At 45.0% G+C, this 21,506-nt stretch overlaps 1 protein-coding gene across 2 annotated transcripts in view; it reads right to left on the bottom strand.

Moving 5' to 3' along the window:
• Positions 1 to 21,506, bottom strand: part of DENND6B (DENN domain containing 6B) — a 64,535-nt gene that overhangs the window by 13,313 nt on the left and 29,716 nt on the right. For both annotated transcript variants that reach the window (XM_073652577.1, XM_073652578.1), the window contains 6 exons: positions 14,636 to 14,691; positions 14,358 to 14,480; positions 12,814 to 12,909; positions 12,623 to 12,717; positions 11,994 to 12,059; positions 9,916 to 9,980 (listed from right to left, as the gene is read on the bottom strand). In XM_073652577.1, the coding sequence (XP_073508678.1) occupies positions 9,916 to 9,980; positions 11,994 to 12,059; positions 12,623 to 12,717; positions 12,814 to 12,909; positions 14,358 to 14,480; positions 14,636 to 14,691 (501 nt within the window). The remainder of the gene's footprint in view (positions 1 to 9,915; positions 9,981 to 11,993; positions 12,060 to 12,622; positions 12,718 to 12,813; positions 12,910 to 14,357; positions 14,481 to 14,635; positions 14,692 to 21,506) is intronic.

Consider the following 21,506-nt stretch of genomic DNA (forward strand, 5'->3'; position numbering starts at 1 on the left):
AAATCTTTAAATGAGGAGTGTCCAAACTTTTGGTCAATACTGTATAACAGAACATAACCTGTTCCTTTATACATCTCTGCCCTAATGTCCCAAAACCAATCATCACATGATCTCTGGTCCTCAAAAAAACAACTTCTTTGTTCTCCTCTTGTCTGCTTCTCTTATAAAAGTCTTTGAAATTTCCCATACTCAAGTCTCTCCCATACTCGCTAACCCAACCCATCAGATTGTTCCAGTCAAAAACCCACCTTTTCAGAAAGGCCGCCACCCTGCAACAGACCTAGTATTGTTGGAACGAAATATTGAGTAGATGGGAACCAGATTGTACACTAAAAATGTCCAGTCTCGGGATCTCACTTGGGGTATTGCAGACCGAAATCACAAGTCCTACTAATGGAAATGTCCTTCAGATCCCCAGCAATGACTTTCCAAATAAACAATTGTATATATTTGCGTGGGTTTCCTCCGGTTTCTTCCCACACTCCAAAGACATAGGTCCTGATTCATCATTGCATTTCACCAGTTTTTGGTGTGAAAAGCTCTCAGTTAGTGACGTTGTGATTTGTTACAAATTCCTCAAACGATTTGCGCCTTTTTTAAAGTTGTCGTTTGTGATTTCGTTATTTTTTTGATTTTTATGTCAATGTGGCTTTTCCAGATGTCTTAGATTGATTCACCAAATGTGACTATTTTAAAAGTTGCGAAATTTAAGTTTTGTGACAATACTCTGCAAAATTAAAAACCAAAAATCACAATGTGTGCACATACCCTTAAAAAAGAAAAGGGACTTAAAAACTTAATACAAGAAAATAGAAATAACAGTAAAGTGTAGATAGTTAGGTCTTTGGTAGTTCTCAACTAACACACAACATAAGAAAATGAAGTTTCAATTAAAAAACCATCAGTTTACTCCATAACACATTACTGTAGATTGCTGTCGTTACTAGTGTTGAGCATTCCGATACTGAAATATCGGGTATCGGCCGATATTCACTGTATCGGAATTCCGATACTTTTATAATATCGAATACCGGAATCGGAAGTTCCCATAATGCCTGCGCTCTGCAGTGTCTGTGAAGGATGACAAGCTGGATGGCAGCGCTCAGCTGCGATCCAGCTTGTCATCAGAATGCCATCCCAGCGTGGGAGAATTCTCCTGATTGTTTAAAAGCCGGCGCGCGGTAAAAAGCCGCCGGCTTTTAAACAATCACGCAGCCCCATACTGCTTCCCCGCAGCCTCCCACCCCGATCCTCCGCTCCCCTCGCCACCTCCAATCCCAATCGTAAATTAGGACCGGGCGGGGAGCGCAGCACCAAGGAGCGAAGGACCCGGGCGGGGAAGCCGGCAGTGAAAAGACTTCACCGCCGGCTTTCCCGTTCTGTGCTGCGCTTTCCCGCCGGTTATTTCAAATGAACAGCTGAGGTATCAGGTGATGCCGATCAGCTGTTCATTTGAAGTAGCTGCGGTGCCCTCAGAGGGTTCATGTGAGTTCATGCTTGACTGCATGAACTCACATCAACTTTCCCACGGCCGCACAGGTCAGCCTCACCTCCCGGACCCGTCATGATTAGTGTGTGTGCGGGGTGTGTGTGTGCGGGGTGTGTGTGTGTGTGCGGGGTGTGTGTGTGTGCGGGGTGTGTGTGTGTGCGGGGTGTGTGTGTGTGCGGGGTGTGTGTGTGCGGGGTGTGTGTGTGCGGGTGTGTGTGTGCGGGTGTGTGTGTGCGGGTGTGTGTGCGTGCAGGCAGACATAGGCCGATGTGACACTACTACTCCCATCGGCCTATGTCTGTCCCCCGTCCACTCCTGCCAGCAGGATCAGCTCGATGGGAGCAGTAGTTCCCATCAGCCTGATCCTGCTATTTAAATTGCCCTACTGTGTCCCCAATAAATTTTAAATACATGTCATTGGTGGCCAGTGGTTACCTAAAAGAAATTAGTTCACACATTACCTGTCCCCGCCGATCGCCACCTAAAATAAAGTAAAAAATAAAAAACTACACCTATACTCACCTAGACACCTAATTCCCCGAAGCCATCGATCTCCTGTAATAAAATATAAAATAATAAACCACAACCTTATCCTTACCCCTCCGTAGCAGTCCACGAGTGTCCCACGAAGATCTCCAGTTTAGAGCAGCCACATAGAATGTGACCGCTCTGAACCGCTGCCGCCGCTAGAATGACTGGGCCGTAAGGGTTCACCGTAGTTCAGGCAGCGCTGCTCCGGTTAGCTCCTTTACGGCACTGCTGTATCGTGAGAAATTCACACGGTACAGCACTGCCGTAAAGGAGGTCTCCGGAGCTGCGCTGCCTGAATGCACTCCGGTGACCTCAGTCAGTGGCTCCCGCTGCCGGGAGCGGACGTGTTCCCGGCAGCGTGAGCTTACAGCAGCCATGCACAGCTGTCACCATCTCCAGATGTGACAGCTGTGCATGGGAGATCAGCGCAGGAACGTGGACAGGTAACTATTTTTTTTTTAGTAAACTAAGAATTAAATAAAATGGGGTTTTATTTCAAATAAATTATTTTTTTCTGGGTGTAGTGTGTTTTTTCTTTTTAACACTTTGTAGGTTAGTAATGGGGGTGTCATATAGACGGCCATCATTACTAACCTGGGCTTCATGGCAGCTGGCGCTGACATGAACCCCACCACTATTACCCCCTGCCACCGCACCAGGGCAGCGTGGAAGAGCGAGGCTAAGTGCCAGAATTGGCGCATCCTATGGATGCGCCATTTCTGGGGCGACTGACGGCTGGTGTTTCTAGCCTGGGAGGGGGCCAATATTCATGGCACCCTTCCTGGGCTATTAATATCAGCCCCCAGCTGTCTGCCTAGCCTTTGCTAGCTATTAAAATAGGGGGGACCCCACGTCATTTTTTTTGGGGGGGTCCCCCATTTTAATAGCTAGTAAAGGCTAGGTATTCAGCTGGGGGCTGATATTAGTAGCCTGGGAAGCTCCGTGGGTTTTACCCCCTTCCCAGGCTTCAAACATCTGCCCCAGCCGTCTGCTTAACCTCCGCTAGAGACTAAAATTATGGGGGATCCCACGCCATTTTTTTTTTAAATAAATCCTTTATTTTAACACTAAATGACATTTGAGGACTTAATAAAGATGCAGTCCCTAAATTATTATTTATTTTTTAATAAATTTTTCCCAAAACTTTTGACGTGGGCTTCGCCATATTTTTGTATGCCAGCCAGGTACAGCATCCAGCTTCTATGAACGCGCCATTTTCCGGGGCGGCCGCGGACTGCAATTTTCAGCGGGGGGCAGAAAGCTTGGGCCTCCCTGCGCTGCAGATTCCATCCCCCAGCTGCCTAGTTGTACCTGGCTGGACACAAAAATAGGGAGAAGCTCCACGTTTTTTTTTTAATTATTTCATGAAATTCATGAAATAATAAAGAAAAAAAGGGCTTCCCTATATTGTTGTGTCTGGCCAGGTACAAATAGGCAACTGGTGGTTGGGGGCAGCCCGTTCCTGCCTGCTGTACCTGGCTGGACACAAATATAGTGTGAAGCCCCACGTCAATTTTTTTTTAATTATTTCAGGAAATTCATGAAATAATTAAAAAAAAATTATGTGGGGCTTCGCCCTATATTTGTGTCCAGCCAGGTACAGCAGGCAGGAACGGGCTGCCCCCAACCACCAGCTGCCTATTTGTACCTAGCCGGACACAACAATATAGGGAAGCCCTTTTTTTCTTAATTATTCCATGAATTTCATGAAATAATTAAAAAAAAAAATGTGTGGCGCTTCGCCCTATTTTTGTGTCCAGCCAGGTACAACTAGGCAGCTGGGGGCTGGAATCTGCAGCGCAGGGAGGCCCAAGCTTTCTGGGCCCCACCCGCTGCAAATTGCAGTCCGCAGCCGCCCCGGAAAATGGCGCGTTCATAGAAGCGCCATCTTCTGGCGCTGTACCCAACTCATCCAGGGCCCTGGTGCGGTGGCTCACTGGGTAATAAAGGGGTTAAGGCCAGCTTGGCATTATCAGCTGGCCCTAAGCCCGAAATTCATGGGGTCACGCCAATATTAGACATGACCGCCATGAATTTCTAGTAAAGTATTTAAAAAAAACACAAACACCCAGAAAAAAGTCCTTTAATTGAAATAAAGACACAATTCTTTATTGTTCTAAATTAAACCATACTTACCATCACGCCCATTCCAGCTGAAGCCAACGATCTCCTGCAATAAAAGTAAAATAATAAAGCAACCTCATCCTTACCTTTCCATGGTTCCCAGGACAGCTTCAGCTCTGCTACATCGAGATGACAGGCTGGACCGCAGCAGAACGCTGCCATCCAGCCTGTCATCCCGCGGACACTGAGAAGCGCAGGCATGCTTGCGCTCCTCAGTGTCTCTCTGTGACGTCATCCAGATGAGCCGAGGTCATGTCCAATGAACTCAGCTCACCTCATGCACGTCACTGACAGCGTGGGAAAATTCTCCTGCACTCAGCGCTTCAGCGTGAGAATTCTCCCACGCTGTCAGTGACGTGCATGAGGTGCGCCGAGTTCATTGGACATGACCTCACCTCATGCACGTCACTGACAGCGTGGGAAAATTCTCACGCTGAAGCGCTGAGTGCAGGAGAATTCTCCCACGCTGTCAGTGACGTACATGAGGTGAGCCGAGTTCATTGTCGGCTCATCTGGATGCCGTCACAGCCAGACACTGAGGAGTGGAAGTATGCCTGCGCTTCTCAGTGTCTGCGGGATGACAGGCTGGATGGCAGCGTTCTGCTGCGGTCCAGCCTGTCATCTCGATGTAGCAGAGCTGGAGCCGTCGTGGGAGCCATGGAAAGGTAAGGATGAGGTTGCTTATTATTTTTCTTTTATTGCAGGAGATCGTTGGCTTCAGCTGGAATGGGCGTGATGGTAAGTATGGCTTAATTTAGAACAATAAAGAATTGTGTGTTTATTTCAATTAAAGGACTTTTTTCTGGGTGTTTGTGTTTTTTTTAAATACTTTACTAGAAATTCATGGTGGTCATGTCTAATATTGGCGTGACCCCATGAATTTCGGGCTTAGGGCCAGCTGATAATGCCAAGCTGGCCTTAACCCCTTTATTACCCAGTGAGCCACCGCACCAGGGCCCTGGATGAGTTGGGTACAGCGCCAGAAGATGGCGCTTCTATGAACGCGCCATTTTCCGGGGCGGCTGCGGACTGCAATTTGCAGCGGGTGGGGCCCAGAAAGCTTGGGCCTCCCTGCGCTGCAGATTCCAGCCCCCAGCTGCCTAGTTGTACCTGGCTGGACACAAAAATAGGGCGAAGCCCCACGTTTTTTTTTTTTAAATTCATGAAATTCATGGAATAATTAAGAAAAAAAGGGCTTCCCTATATTGTTGTGTCCGGCTAGGTACAAATAGGCAGCTGGTGGTTGGGGGCAGCCCGTTCCTGCCTGCTGTACCTGACTGGACACAAATATAGGGCGAAGCCCCACATCAATTTTTTTTAATTATTTCATGAATTTCCTGAAATGATTTAAAAAAAATTGACGTGGGGCTTCGCACTATATTTGTGTCCAGCCAGGTACAGCAGGCAGGAACGGGCGGCCCCCACCACCAGCTGTCTATTTGTACCTGGTTGGACACAACAATATAGGGAAGCCCTTTTTTTCTTAATTATTTCATGAATTTCATGAAATAATTAAAAAAAAAAAATACGTGAAGCTTCTCCCTATTTTTGTGTCCAGCCAGGTACAACTAGGCAGCTGGGGGCTGGAATCTGCAGCGCAGGGAGGCCCAAGCTTTCTGCCCCCCCCCCCCCCCCCCGCTGAAAATTGCAGTCCGCAGCCACCCCGGAAAATGGCGCGTTCATAGAAGCTGGATGCTGTACCTGGCTGGCATACAAAAATATGGCGAAGCCCACGTCAAAAGTTTTGGGAAAAATTAATTAAAAAATAAATAATAATTTAGGGACTGCATCTTTATTAACTCCTCAAATGTCATTTAGTGTTAAAATAAAGGATTTATTTTAAAAAAAATTGACGTGGGGCTTCGCCCTATATTTGTGTCCAGCCAGGTACAGCAGGCAGGAACAGGCTGCCCCCAACCACCAGCTGCCTATTTGTACCTGGCCGGACACAACAATATAGGGAAGGCCTTTTTTAAAAAAATTATTTCATGAAATAATTAAAAAAAAATTGACGTGGGGCTTCGCACTATATTTGTGTCCAGCCAGGTACAGCAGGCAGGAACGGGCTGCCCCCAACCACCAGCTGTCTATTTGTACCTGGTTGGACACAACAATATAGGGAAGCCCTTTTTTTCTTAATTATTTCATGAATTTCATGAAATAATTAAAAAAAAAAAATACGTGAAGCTTCTCCCTATTTTTGTGTCCAGCCAGGTACAACTAGGCAGCTGGGGGCTGGAATCTGCAGCGCAGGGAGGCCCAAGCTTTCTGCCCCCCCCCCCCCCCCCCCCGCTGAAAATTGCAGTCCGCAGCCACCCCGGAAAATGGCGCGTTCATAGAAGCTGGATGCTGTACCTGGCTGGCATACAAAAATATGGCGAAGCCCACGTCAAAAGTTTTGGGAAAAATTAATTAAAAAATAAATAATAATTTAGGGACTGCATCTTTATTAACTCCTCAAATGTCATTTAGTGTTAAAATAAAGGATTTATTTTAAAAAAAATTGACGTGGGGCTTCGCCCTATATTTGTGTCCAGCCAGGTACAGCAGGCAGGAACAGGCTGCCCCCAACCACCAGCTGCCTATTTGTACCTGGCCGGACACAACAATATAGGGAAGGCCTTTTTTAAAAAAATTATTTCATGAAATAATTAAAAAAAAATTGACGTGGGGCTTCGCACTATATTTGTGTCCAGCCAGGTACATCAGGCAGGAATGGGCTGCCCCCAACCACCAGCTGCCTATTTGTACCTGGTTGGACACAACAATATAGGGAAGCCCTTTTTTTCTTAATTATTCCATGAATTTCATGAAATAATTTAAAAAAAAAATGCATGGGGCTTCGCCCTATTTTTGTGCCCAGCCAGATACAACTAGGCAGCTGGGGGCTGGAATCCGCAGCGCAGGGAGACCCAAGCTTTCTGGGCCCCCCCCCCGCTGCAAATTGCAGTCCGCAGCCGCCCCAGAAAATGGCGCGTTCATAGAAGCGCCATCTTCTGGCGCTGTACCCAACTCATCCAGGGCCCTGGTGCGGTGGCTCACTGGGTAATAAAGGGGTTAAGGCCAGCTTGGCATTATCAGCTGGCCCTAAGCCCAAAATTCATGGGGTCACGCCAATATTAGACATGACCACCATGAATTTCTAGTAAAGTATTTAAAAAAACACAACACCCAGAAAAAAGTCCTTTAATTGAAATAAACACACAATTCTTTATTGTTCTAAATTAAACCATACTTACCGTCACACCCATTCCAGCTGAAGCCAACGATCTCCTGCAATAAAAGTAAAATAATAAAGCAACATCATCCTTACCTTTCCATGGCTCCCACGACAGCTTCAGCTCTGCTACATCGAGATGACAGGCTGGACCGCAGCAGAACGCTGCCATCCATCCTGTCATCCCGCAGACACTGAGAAGCGCAGGCATACTTCCACTCCTCAGTGTCTGGCTGTGACGGCATCCAGATGAGCAGACGTCATGTCCAATGAACTCAGCTCACCTCATGTACGTCACTGACAGCGTGGGAAAATTCTCCTGCACTCAGCACTTCAGCGTGAGAATTTTCCCACGCTGTCAGTGACGTGCATGAGGTGAGCTGAGTTCATTGGACATGACCTCACCTCATGTATGTCACTGACAGCGTGGGAGAATTCTCACGCTGAAGCGCTGAGTGCAGGAGAATTTTCCCACGCTGTCAGTGACGTGTATGAGGTGAGCTGAGTTCATTGGACATGAACTCGGCTCATCTGGATGACGTCACAGAGAGACACTGAGGAGCGCAAGCATGCCTGCGCTTCTCAGTGTCTGCGGGATGACAGGCTGGATGGCAGCTTTCTGCTGCGGTCCAGCCTGTCATCTCGATGTAGCAGAGCTGGAGCTGTCCTGGGAACCATCGAAAGGTAAGGATGAGGTTGCTTTATTATTTTTCTTTTATTGCAGGAGATCGTTGGCTTCAGCTGGAATGGGCGTGATGGTAAGTATGGTTTAATTTAGAACAATAAAGAATTGTGTCTTTATTTCAATTAAAGGACTTTACTCTGGGTGTTTGTGTTTTCTTTTAACTTTGACTATGGGGTTAGTAATGGGGGTGTCTTATAGACGCCTCTCCATTACTAACCTGGGCTTGATGTCAGCTGGCATTATAAGCTGACATCAACCCCAACCCTATTACCCCCTGCCACCGCACCAGGGCAGCGTGGAAGAGCGAGGCTAAGTGCCAGAATTGGCGCATCCTATGGATGCGCCATTTCTGGGGCGGCTGACGGCTGGTGTTTCTAGCCTGGGAGGGGGCCAATATTCATGGCACCCTTCCTGGGCTATTAATATCAGCCCCCAGCTGTCTGCCTAGCCTGTGCTAGCTATTAAATTAGGGGGGACCCCACGTTATTTTTTTGGGGGGGTTCCCCCATTTTAATAGCTAGTAAAGGCTAGGTATTCAGCTGGGGGCTGATATTAGTAGCCTGGGAAGCTCCGTGGGTATTACCCCCTTCCCAGGCTTCAAACATTTGCCCCAGCTGTCTGCTTAACCTCCGCTAGAGCCTAAAATTAAGGGGAACCCCACGCCAATTTTTTTTTAAATAAATCCTTTATTTTAACACTAAATGACAAGTACAGTAATCAACACTGTCACTGTACTTCATATATATGTGACTGACATGTTTCTATCTATCTAATCTATGTGTGATTCTCTATTCCTTCTATTCTAAATTGTCGGGTACAGATGCTGAATTGCCGGCCGGCTTTCTTAAAGAGACGGTGCATGAAAACACTATTATTTTTTTAAATAAATCCTTTACACTAAATGACAAGTACAGTAAGCAACACTGTCACTGTACTTCATATATATGTGACTGACATGTTTCTATCTATCTAATCTATGTGTGATTCTCTATTCTGTCTGTTATAAATTGTCGGGTACAGATGCTGAATTGCCGGCCGGCTTTTTTAAAGAGACGGTGCACGAAAACACTAATATTTTTTTTAATAAATCCTTTACACTAAATGACAAGTACAGTAAGCAACACTGTCACTGTACTTCATATATATGTGACTGACATGTTTCTATCTATCTAATCTATGTGTGATTCTCTATTCTGTCTGTTATAAATTGTCGGGTACAGATGCTGAATTGCCGGCCGGCTTTTTTAAAGAGACGGTGCACGAAAACACTAATATTTTTTTTAATAAATCCTTTACACTAAATGACAAGTTCTGTAAGCAACACTGTCACTGTACTTCTTATATATGTGACTGACATGTTTCTATCTATCTAATCTATGTGTGAAGCTCTATTCTGTCTGTTATAAATTGTCGGGTACCGCTGCTGAATTGCCGGCCGGCTTTTTTAAAGAGACGGTGCACGAAAACACTAATATTTTTTTTAATAAATCCTTTACACTAAATGACAAGTACAGTAAGCAACACTGTCACTGTACTTCATATATATGTGACTGACATGTTTCTATCTATCTAATCTATGTGTGAAGCTCTATTCTTTCTGTTGTAAATTGTCGGGTACCGGTGTATGCCGCTGATGAATTGCCGGCTTTTCATGTCATTCTACATTATTCTTAGTTGTTTTACTTCATGTAGAATTAACCTACAAGGAAAGAAAGGGTTTATTTTCATTCCGATATTAGTGTCCCATTGACTTGCATTGGTTTCCGGTATCGGAATCGGCGATATCCGATACTTTTTGGGTATCGGCCCGATCCAATCCGATACGATATTTCCTGATATCGGAAGGTATCGCTCAACACTAGTCGTTACCTTTAATAGCTGTTTAATAAGGGCCTTGTCTTTGTGGAGGAATGGCTTATAGGAAGTGTACATCCCTATAGAGAGAAAAAAAAATACAGTTCTGTAAAAAAATATATATAGTTTACTGTGGTTCATTTCTGTATGCAATATAGATAACAATCTCCCTTGTCCACGTATGCTATTACACTATTGCCTTTTGTGAGATACATATATTACATTAGTACGGACTTTTCTTATACATTAATTATGCACTTTTATCACAAAAAAAGTAATACTTCCTCAAGCATGGTTAGGTGCACGTGTACCCACGCCAACAGCACAATTTATACTTTCATAGTATATACAGACTTCAGTTTTCTAGGTAAGTTTTGCCGCAGTTTGGTTCATGACTCCTTATTATACTTTGTGAAGGTACAGTGGTGGCCAAAAGTATTGGCACCCCTGCAATTCTGTCAGATAATACTCAGTTTCTTCCTGAAAATGATTGCAATCACAAATTCTTTGGTTATTATCTTCATTTAATTTGTCTTCAATGAAAAAACACAAAAAGAATTGTCCTAAAGCCAAATTGGATATAATTCCACACCAAACCTAAAAAAGGGGGTGGACAAAAGTATTGGTACTGTTTGAAAAATCATGTGATGCTTCTCTAATTCGTGTAATTAACAGCACCTGTAACTTACCTGTGGCACCTAACAGGTGTTGGCAATAACTAAATCACACTTGCAGCCAGTTAACATGGATTAAAGTTGACTCAACCTCTGTCCTGTGTCCTTGTGTGTACCACATTGAGCATGGAGAAAAGAAAGAAGACCAAAGAACTGTCTGAGGACTTGAGAAACCAAATTGTGAGGAAACATGAGCAATCTCAAGGCTACAAGTCCATCTCCAAAGACCTGAATGTTCCTGTGTCTTCCGTGCGCAGTGTCATCAAGAAGTTTAAAGCCCATGGCACTGTGGCTAACCTCCCTAGATGTGGACGGAAAAGAAAAATTGACGAGAGATTTCAACGCAAGATTGTGCGGATGGTGGATAAAGAACCTCGACTAACATCCAAACAAGTTCGAGCTGCCCTGCAGTCCGAGGGTACAACAGTGTCAACCCGTACTATCCGTCGGCGTCTGAATGAAAAGGGACTGTATGGTAGGATACCCAGGAAGACCCCACTTCTTACCCAGAGACATAAAAAAGCCAGGCTGGAGTTTGCCAAAACTTACCTGAGAAAGCCTAAAACGTTTTGGAAGAATGTTCTCTGGTCAGATGAGACAAAAGTAGAGCTTTTTGGGAAAAAGCATCAACATAGAGAATGTACAGGGAAAAAAAGAGGCATTCAAAGAAAAGAACACAGTCCCTACAGTCAAACATGGCGGAGGTTCCCTGATGTTTTGGGGTTGCTTTGCTGCCTCTGGCACTGGACTGCTTGACCGTGTGCATGGCATTATGAAGTCTGAAGACTACCAACAAATTTTGCAGCATAATGTAGAGCCCAGTGTGAGAAAGCTGGGTCTCCCTCAGAGGTCATGAGTCTTCCAGCAGGACAATGACCCAAAACACACTTCCAAAAGCACTATAAAATGGTTTGAGAGAAAGCACTGGAGACTTCTAAGGTGGCCAGCAATGAGTCCAGACCTGAATCCCATAGAACACCTGTGGAGAGATCTCAAAATGGCAGTTTGGAGAAGGCACCCTTCAAATATCAGGGACCTGGAGCAGTTTGCCAAAGAAGAATGGTCTACAATTCCAGCAGAGCATTGTAAGAAACTCATTGATGGTTACCGGAAGCGGTTGTTCGCAGTTATTTTGGCTAAAGGTTGTGCAACCAAGTATTAGGCTGAGGGTGCCAATACTTTTGTCTGGCCCATTTTTGGAGTTTTGTGTGAAATGATCAATGATTTGATTTTTGCTTCATTCTCTTTTGTGTTTTTTCCTTGCAAGCAAATTAAATGAAGAGAATAATACCAAAGAATTTGTGATTGCAATCATTTTCAGGAAGAAACTGAGTATTATCTGACAGAATTGCAGGGGTGCCAATACTTTTGGCCACCACTGTATAAGGTTGAATACAAAACTGAAGTAGTGAATTTTACCCAATTTCGTGTCCAGTGTCTTCAACTTTGTTACCTTCTTTAACTTCACTTGTTTCGGTAAATCACCTGCAGGTAAAAGCAATTAAAACTGTAATTTGAGGCTCCTAAGTCCCATTTACAAAGTCTGTACCAGGAACCTCGCCTATCATGCATCCTTATTAGAAGGTGAAACCTGCCATTGTTTGATCAGAGTGTGATCACAGTGTCCTCCAAATCTCTCAAATGAGGAGAAGATGGAAAAAAAAAAGTCTCGATCTTCTCCATTCTGTGAGGCCACGGAAATTGGAGTGTACTCAGATGTCATCAGAGTGCAGTCTGATGTTTCCCATACACTCATTTACTTGCATGGCTAAGTGAAATCCGAATATTGGATCAAACGCGGGCATGCAGTGATTTTCTCCTTAGAGAGACTCCGTCCAAGGCAAAGATCGGACATGTGCACAGCCAGTAGATTAACCAGTTCGAGTGTGATCCAATGTTTTGTCAGATCGCACTAGGACAGCAAATATGCTCATCTGCACCTGTCCTATGGAATATGCACACAACCTACAGCTTTACATAGGTGATAGTTTAACTCTCAGGACGATCACTAACATGCCATACAAGCTCCATCCTCACTGTTTGCTTACCAGACACTCGAGGTTCTCCAACACGAAGGATATGGGGCCAGTGCTGCAAAGTCTTGATGAAGAAAGGATTGGTTACTCCAAGTAACAAGCTGGGGCTGCAGAGAGAAAAAGAACGAGAAAGCCATACTTAGAATTTACAACTGTTTTTCAGATTTGTAATAATAAAGAAAGTAGAATTTATCTTAACTTACGGGGCTTGTGTTCTTGTTGTGTATTCTTTGAATTCACTGTCGTGAACAGTGAAATATGGGCGGAAATCTGAGCAAAACTTTAAAGGAGAAATACATCTGAAAATACAAAAACAAACCGAATAAAGCAACGGAAGAAAAAAAAGTATTTAAAGGGGTATTCCCATCTCCAAGATCCTATCCCAATATATAGTAGGTGTAATAATAATAATAATAATATTAGCAAATACCTCCAATTAGAAATGTAGCATAGTCCTTCTGATTCGCTCTGTTTCTTTTCTCATTTGCAGGCATTGCAGTTTCTTAGGTGTCCATGGTTACGACCACTGAACAAGCTAACTGTCACTATATGAGTGATCGTAACCGTGGCTACCAAAGCTATTGCAATGCCCTGTACATGGGGTAAGTGATGTAGCAAATTAGAAGAACTATACTACATTTCTAATTGGAGGTATTTGCTTATATTATTATTATACCAACTACATATTGGGATAGGATTTTGGAGATGGGAATATCCCTTTATCTGTCTGAACATTGTTAAAACAATGTCTGTTTTTTCATTACCTCTGGAGATGTCTGGCTGACACAGGATGCTATAAAATGTATTATCACATTCCCACACAAATCACTGCTTAATGCGATGAGCCACAGAATATTTCAGAATGTCCAAAAAGGTAGTAAGTGGGAGACTTATCAAATAAACAGTGTAGTTTGCACATGCGCATATGCTAGGGGTTGTAGGACAGGGGTGAACAGAGAAAGAAGAAGACCCCTAATGAAGAGCAAAACATGGGCCCTTTGCAGATAAATACTCCATCGTAATGCACCCATTTGTGTGTCTGTGTCAGAAGCTGCTAGCACTAGGTGGTCCTCTACTAAAGGTCCACAACACCATAACAGATCTGCAATGAATCTGCTGCTTTTCTACAAAAGAATGAGCATGCTGCAAATGTGAAAATCCCTAACATGCTTTGATTAAGGTGCAGAGTTTTCCACATTAGAATGAGGTTTTGAATATGTGTTAGAAATCTACAGCAAATCTGCCACATCTGAACTTACAAAAAAAAAAGACACTGCATAGTAACGGGCGAAGGAAGGGCAGTGCTTACTGGAGAGCTTTAATTAGCCGATTAGCAGGAGTGCCAAGAGTTGGGATTGTGCTTTTAATATATTAGTTAGCACTGCACAGTCTTACACTTATCATCAAAGGCTTTATATACTCTAGTTCTTAGAATACGAAACTGTAAAGGGGTCTTGTGCATCTAGAACAGCATTTCCCAAACTCTATTTCCTACGGCCCCAACGCATCATGTTTTCAGGATTTCTTTAGTATTTCACAGGTGATCCAATTATTGTCAAGGCAGCAGAAATGGCCACAGGTTCTCTCCACTGTGTGATTCTAAGGAAATCCTGAAATCATGATCTATGGCGCTCCTGAGGACTGAAGTGTGGGAAACACTGATCTAGAAGTAACATCGGCGCTATTACTAATCACTAGTTTTCAAGCTAATTCCATCAAACCAATATAAGAACAAATTATCCATTACCCAGTCAATGCGAGTACAATTTCAGACGAAATGGTAGGTGAAGGTGCCATAATAACTAGTGGTTCTCCTAGCAAAACCAGCTCCCACAGCAACTGGAGGTTCATCAGAACAGACTGCAGGGACCTAGGTGATACAGAGAATAAGGGGAGTAATATTGGTTATAAACAGCTTTTATATACACAGAAACTGGAGGTTGTGTAAAGTATTTCTGTTAAAAAAAACAACTCACATTTCTGTAAAAAAATGTCACATGCACATCTATAAATCCTATATCTCACCTGAAGAGGTCCAACTCATGGATGCTGGAGATTTGGCATGGTGGGTCAAGTCGGTCCTGTGTATAATGTAGAGATATGATCAATGTATCTGAGATCAGACAGAATCATACAATATACAGGACAGACCAAAAGTTTGGACACACTTTCTCATTTAAAGATTTTTCTGTATTTTCATGACTATGAAAAATGTACATTCACACTGAAGGCATCAAAACTATGAATTAACACATGTGGAATTATATACTTAACAAAAAAGTGTGAAACAACTGAAAATATGTCTTATATTCTAGGTTCTTCAAAGTAGCCACCTTTTGCTTTGATGACTGCTTTGCACACTCTTGGCATTCTCTTGATGAGCTTCAAGAGGTAGTCATCGGAAATGGTCTTCCAACAATCTTCAAGGAGTTCCCAGAGATGCTTAGCACTTGTTGGCCCTTTTGCCTTCACTCTGCGGTCCAGCTCACCCCAAACCATCTCAATTGGGTTCAGGCCAGGTCATCTGGCGTAGCACCCCATCACTCTCCTTCTTGGTCAAATAGCCCTTACACAGCCTGGAGGTGTGTTTGGGGTCATTGTCCTGTTGAAAAATAAATGATGGTCCAACTAAACACAAACCGGATGGAATAGCATGCCGCTGCAAGATGCTGTGGTAGCCATGCTGGTTCAGTATGCCTTCAATTTTTAATAAATCCCCAACACTGTCACCAGCAAAGCACCACCACACCATCACACCTCCTCCTCCATGCTTCACGGTGGGAACCAGGCATGTAGAGTCCATCCGTTCACCTTTTCTGCATTGCACAAAGACACGGTGGTTGGAACCAAAGATCTCAAATTTGGACTCATCAGACCAAAGCACAGATTTCCACTGGTTTAATGTCCATTCCTGGTGTTCTTTAGCCCAAACAAGTCTCTTCTGCTTGTTGCCTGTCCTTAGCAGTGGTTTCCTATCAGCTATTTTACCATGAAGGCCTGCTGCACAAAGTCTCCTCTTAACAGTTGTTGTAGAGATGTGTCTGCTGCTAGAACTCTGTGTGGCATTGACCTGGTCTCTAATCTGAGCTGCTGTTAAGCTGCGATTTCTGAGGCTGGTGACTTGGATAAACTTATCCTCAGAAGCAGAGGTGACTCTTGGTCTTCCTTTCCTGGGGCGATCCTCATGTGAGCCAGTTTCTTTGTAGCGCTTGATGGTTTTTGCAACTGCACTTGGGGACACATTCAAAGTTTGCCCAATTCTTCGCACTGACTGACCTTCATTTCTTAAAGTAATGATGGCCACTCGTTTTTCTTTACTTAGCTGCTTTTTTCTTGCCATAATACAAATTCTAACAGTCTATTCAGTAGAACTATCAGCTGTGTATCCACCAGACTTCTGCACAACACAACTGATGGTCCCAACCCCATTTATAAGGCAAGAAATCCCATTATTAAACCTGACAGGGCACACCTGTGAAGTGAAAACCATTTCCGGTGACTACCTCTTGAAGCTCATCAATAGAATGCCAAGAGTGTGCAAAGCAGTCATCAAAGCAAAAAGGTGGCTACTTTGAATAACCTAGAATATGAGACATATTTTCAGTTGTTTCACACTTTTTTGTTAAGTATATAATTCCACATGTGTTAATTCATAGTTTTGATGCCTTCAGTGTGAATGTACAATTTTCAAAGTCATGAATATACAGAAAAATCTTTAAATGAGAAGGTGTGTCCAAACTTTTGGTCTGTACTGTATATGTTTCTGTTACTTTGTTTTCAGGCATATTCTAGCTGTAAATATTTGCTAGAACTGCATCTTAAATAATCCAACACAAGAGGTAGGAATGATAGCAGCTGGCTTTAGTACACAGTAGTGATGGGCGAGCACTAAAATGCTCGGGTGCTCGATGCCTGGGTCAAGCACATTGGAATGCTCTAGTGCTCGGCCGATGTAAGTCTACGGGAAACTCAAGCATTTTTCAGGCGGCTCCCCCCGGTGGTCTGCAGAGGGCCTAAAAATTGACCAAATCGATGGGAACAGTCCTCAAATGGCATGGGAACAGCATAGGGAAGACCCCTGGAAGCATTTCTGACTCCCGGGTCACTGCTGTCAACAATGTTGTCAGAGGTATTACGCCACTTTTACGGACTCACAATAAAACATACTAAAACGAAACCAAAATGGATTTTACTGGGAAATATGTTAAGGAACATCCTTTCCAGGGTAATGACTTGTATATAAGGCAAAATAAATAACCAAAAACAAAAATGCTCCTCCACACCTTGGGCTATGTTCACACATAGCGTTTTTGATGTGTTTTTGCACTTTTGCATTGCTTTCAACCGTGACAAATGCATTCACCGGGAAATGTAATTTTAACATTTTACAACCTTATCTGGCCATGTGGTGTGTGAGACATCATCAGACACATCCTGTTTCATTTATGAAGGAGAGACTCAAAGTCACAAAGCCTATTTTTATAGAGCCATCAGGCGGCCTTTACTATTCTTAAAGGGCCAGCAGTCGGCCCTCGCTATGGAAGTGGGTTTCCTATTGTGTTTGCCTATGCAGTGAATGCAAGGGTTTCCAAAAATTGGAAGGCACTCCAATGCCCCTTGAAAGAGACATAGAGGGCCTCATAAAAAAATGTTCCCATTATTAGGAAGTGGGTCTCCCATAGTGTTGGCCTATGCAGTGAATGTAAGGGTTGCCAAAAATTTGGAGGCACTCCAATGCCCCTTGGAAGAGACGTGGAGGTCAGAGGGCCTCCTGAAAACAATGTTCCGATTATTAGGAAGTGGGTTTCCCATTGTGTTTGCCTATGCAGTGAATGAAGGGTTGCCAAAAATTGGGAGGCACTCCAATCCCCCTTAGAAGAGAAGTAGAGGGCCTCATGAAAAAATGTTCCCATTATTAGGAAGTGGGTCTCCCATAGTGTTGGCCTATGCAGTGAATGCAAGGGCTGTCAAAAATTGGGAGGCACTCCAATGCCCCTTGGAAGAGATGTGGAGGAGGGTCTCATAAAATATGTTCCCATTAGAAAGGAAAGGGCCTCCTATACTTGTAATGTCCATGCACTAAGTGTATGGGCTGACAAACATTTACCCCTGGGGGGGTATACATGAACATACTGTATAAAAAATTTTTTTTACGGGCATGATAAACATCCTTTAAAAAAATTATGTGGATGTTGCATGACGGACCACGGTCATCCTGGTGATATGGTGGTGAAGGATGAGGAGAAGGAGGAGTACAAGAGCAAATAGCCAAAATCAGGAAGCGTATACCCACGTGTGGGTGTGAAAAGGTGCATGGGAATACACCTCCCAAAAAAAGACACTGTATTTGAGTTTATGTTACGCTGCTATCATTCGGTGGTGTTGAGAAGTCTGGCCCAATCCAGCCCTTGTTCATTTTTATAAGAGTCAGCCTGTCAGCATTCTCAGTTGACAGGCGGATGCGTTTATCAGTTATAATTCCACCAGCGGCACTAAAAACCCGCTCTGATAAAACGCTAGCGGCAGGGCAGGCGAGGACCTCCAAGGCAGTTCAGTCCACGTACCCAGCTTGGATACCCAATAATTATAAGGCACAGAGGAATCACGGAGGACGTTGGTACGGTCGGCAAGGTACTCACTCAGCATCTTCCCAAACTTTACACTCCTTGTGAGAGTACCCCGCGCCTCAGGGCCTGTGCGATGGAAGGGGCTGAGAACTTGGCTGGATTGGAGTTGTGTCTATCTCGCCTGTAGTCCTTGGTTGTCCAACGAACTGTGACCTCTGCCACCAGCATTTTCAGATGGGAATTTTTATAATAGTTCCGCAACAAGGGCCTTCTGGTACTGCCCCATTTTTGTAGACCTGTCCGCCTCAGGAATAAGAGATATAAAGTTCTCCTTGTAGCGTGGGTCTAGAAGTGTCACCAACCAGTAATGACTTTCACCCAAAATTTTGAGAATGCGAGGGTCATGGGAAAGGCAGCGTAACAAACTCAGCCATGCGTACCAGACTGTTAACAGGCAAGACTTCCGTGACCTCACCAAGAGGACGAGTGACCATGCTCTCCTCCTCCTCCTCTCGGTCCTCAGGCCATCCACGCTGAACAGACGGTATGACAGTTGTGCAGGTAGTACCGTCTATAGCGCATGAAACTAGCTCCTCTTCCTCCTCCTCTTCCTTATTGTCACCTAATCCACGTTGGGATGAGATGAGGCTGGGCTGTGTGTAATCACCCTGTATGGTTCCTTGCTCCATCTCAACGTGCTCCCCCTGCAATGTATCCTCTTTGATTGTGAGCAGAGAGCGTTTCAGAAGATAGAGAAGCGGGATGGTGACGCTAATTATGGCGTCATCGCCGCTCACCATCGTGGTAAAGTCCTCAAAGTTTTGGAGGATGGTAGATATGTCTGACATCCATGTCCACTTCTGAGGTCTTATGTGTGGAGTCTAAACTGAATACCGACGGCCTTGTTGATGCTGGTACTCAACAACTGCCCTCTTCTGCTCACAAATCCTTCCCAACTGCCCTCTTCTGCTCACAAATCCTTCCCAACATCTGCAGTGTAGAGTTCCAACGTGTGGGGAAATCACACACCAGTCTGAGAGCCGGAAGCTGCAAACGCTGCTGAAACACGGCAAGGGCGGTGGAAGCTGTAGGTGACTTTCTAAAATGGGCACACAGGCGGCGTACTTTCACAAGCAGATCCGGCATTGTCACACACGACCATGCCTGGCTGTAGGTTCAGCGGTGTGAGACACAGATCTGCCTGCTCTTTCAGAGCTGTCCACAACTCTTCAGCATTGTGCGGTTTTTCACCTAAGCATATTAGCTTCAGCACAGCCTGTGCTTCCAGCTTGTGACTGATGTGGTCATTTCGGAGAGGGAGGCTGAAGATAGGGAGGCTGAGGAGAATGAGGTGCAGGAGCTGTAGACTGTGGGGGCAACCCTGATTGACCTAGAGCCCGCAATCCTTGGCGTCAGGAGGACGTGTTCCGTCCCAAGGTCTGACTGGGTCCCGGCTTCCACTATGTTAACTCAGTGTGCCGTCAGGGAGATGTACCGTCCCTGCTCACAAGCACTTGTCCACGTGTCCGTGGTTAGGTGGACTTTCTCGGTAACTGAGTTGTTGAGGGCACGGCTAATGTTTTGGGACATGTGCTTGTGTAATGTGGGGACGGCACACCGAAAGAAATAGTGGCGGCTGAGGACTGAGTACCGAGGGACGGTCACCGCCATCAGGTTGCGGAATTCTTCCGTCTCCACGAGCCTAAAAGGCAACATTTCGAGCGCAAGCAGTCGTGAAATGTGGGAATTTACTAGTGTGGCCTGTGGGGCGTTGGCTGCGTATCTGCGCTTGCATTTCAAGGACTGGGGTATGGACAACTGAACGCTGCGCTGGGACAAGGACGTGCTTCCTGATGCTGCTACTTGAGAGTGTGCAACGACAGGTGCAGGGCAGGAGGCATCTTCACATGCACCATGGACAGGGGATTGGCTTGCATGCATAACAGCGGAAGAAGCAGTGGTGCCACCCGCAAACACTGTTTCTGGACCCTGGGGTTCGGCCCACAAAGTCGGGTGCTTTGCTGCCATGTGCCTGATCATGCTGGTGGTGGTCAGGCTGGTAGTTTTGCCACCCCTGCTGATGCTGGCCTGGCAGGTGGTGCAAATGGCCTTTTTGGGGTTATCGGCAGAGTCTTTAAAAAACAACCAGACTCGGGAAGACCTAACAGTTGTACTGGCAACTTCCTTCGTGTTGGTGTTACGGGGAACGGTTGCCGCCTTCTGTCTGTGGCCACCACACTGCTTCTTCCTGCCTGTTGGGGTGCTCTCCCTCTCCCTGTGTGCTGAGGTCCTCGCTCTGCATGTCCTCCTGCCAGGTTGGGTCAGTTACTATATCATCCACCACTTTGTCTTCCACTTCCGCACCCTGGTCCTCCTCCTGACTTTCTGGCAATTGTGACTCATCATTGTCCACCTCTTGTGACACTTTCCCACCGTTGCCGTCGTGTGACCGTGGCTGCTCAAAGATTTAGGCATCGCTACATGCGATCTCCTCTTGCCCCGCTTCAAGTGGACCGGGCGAGAAGCCCGAATCTATAAATGGAAAAGTGAACAGCTCTTTGGAGTGTCCAAGTGTGGGATCAGTTGTCTCTGGGCACTTGGCATGGTGGGAAGAAGGAAGTTCAGGGTGAGGAATATGCGGTCCAGACTTACGGCTACTGAGACTTGACCGTGTGGAAGACAGGGTGTTGGCTAAGTGACTGAAAGCATTATCTGCTATCCAACCAATAACGTTTTCACACTGCTCTGTGTTCAATAGTGGTGCTCTGCAGTCCCCTATTAATTGGGACAGGAAGGTCGAGCAAGAAGATGTGGGTGTTTGTTGTGGCACAATTTGAGCTTGCCCACGGCCTCGGCCTCTGCATGCACCATCACCATCACGTCCAGTTCCCTGTCCCTTGCCACGTGCCTTCCCATTTTAAATGGAGGACAATATCTTCCACGCTCACTACAAATGGCTGAATTTGGAGCGAACTTATATGTTATCCCTGTGATGGACAAACCACAGTTTTAAATAGCTGGCCTGTAGGTAACTATTTTGAACAGCAAACTGGTATCAATAGCTTCACTGACACACTGAAACACATTTTTAATGGAGGCTAGAAATGGCAGTATTTTCTGAAAACGTATATGTGATCCATGTGACGGAGAAAACACAGTTTTAAATAGCTGGCCTGTAGGTAACTATTTTTAACAGCAAACTGGTGTCAATAGCTTCACTGACACACTGAAACAAAATTTCAATGGAGGCCAGAAATGGCAATACTTTCAGCGCAATTATATGTGATCCGTGTGACAGACAAACCACAGTTTTAAATAGCTGGATTTTT

Source organism: Phyllobates terribilis, unplaced genomic scaffold, assembly GCF_046119375.1.
Source record: "Phyllobates terribilis strain yellow unplaced genomic scaffold, ASM4611937v1 Scaffold_11__3_contigs__length_659146591, whole genome shotgun sequence".
Taxonomy (NCBI): Eukaryota; Metazoa; Chordata; class Amphibia; order Anura; family Dendrobatidae; genus Phyllobates; species Phyllobates terribilis.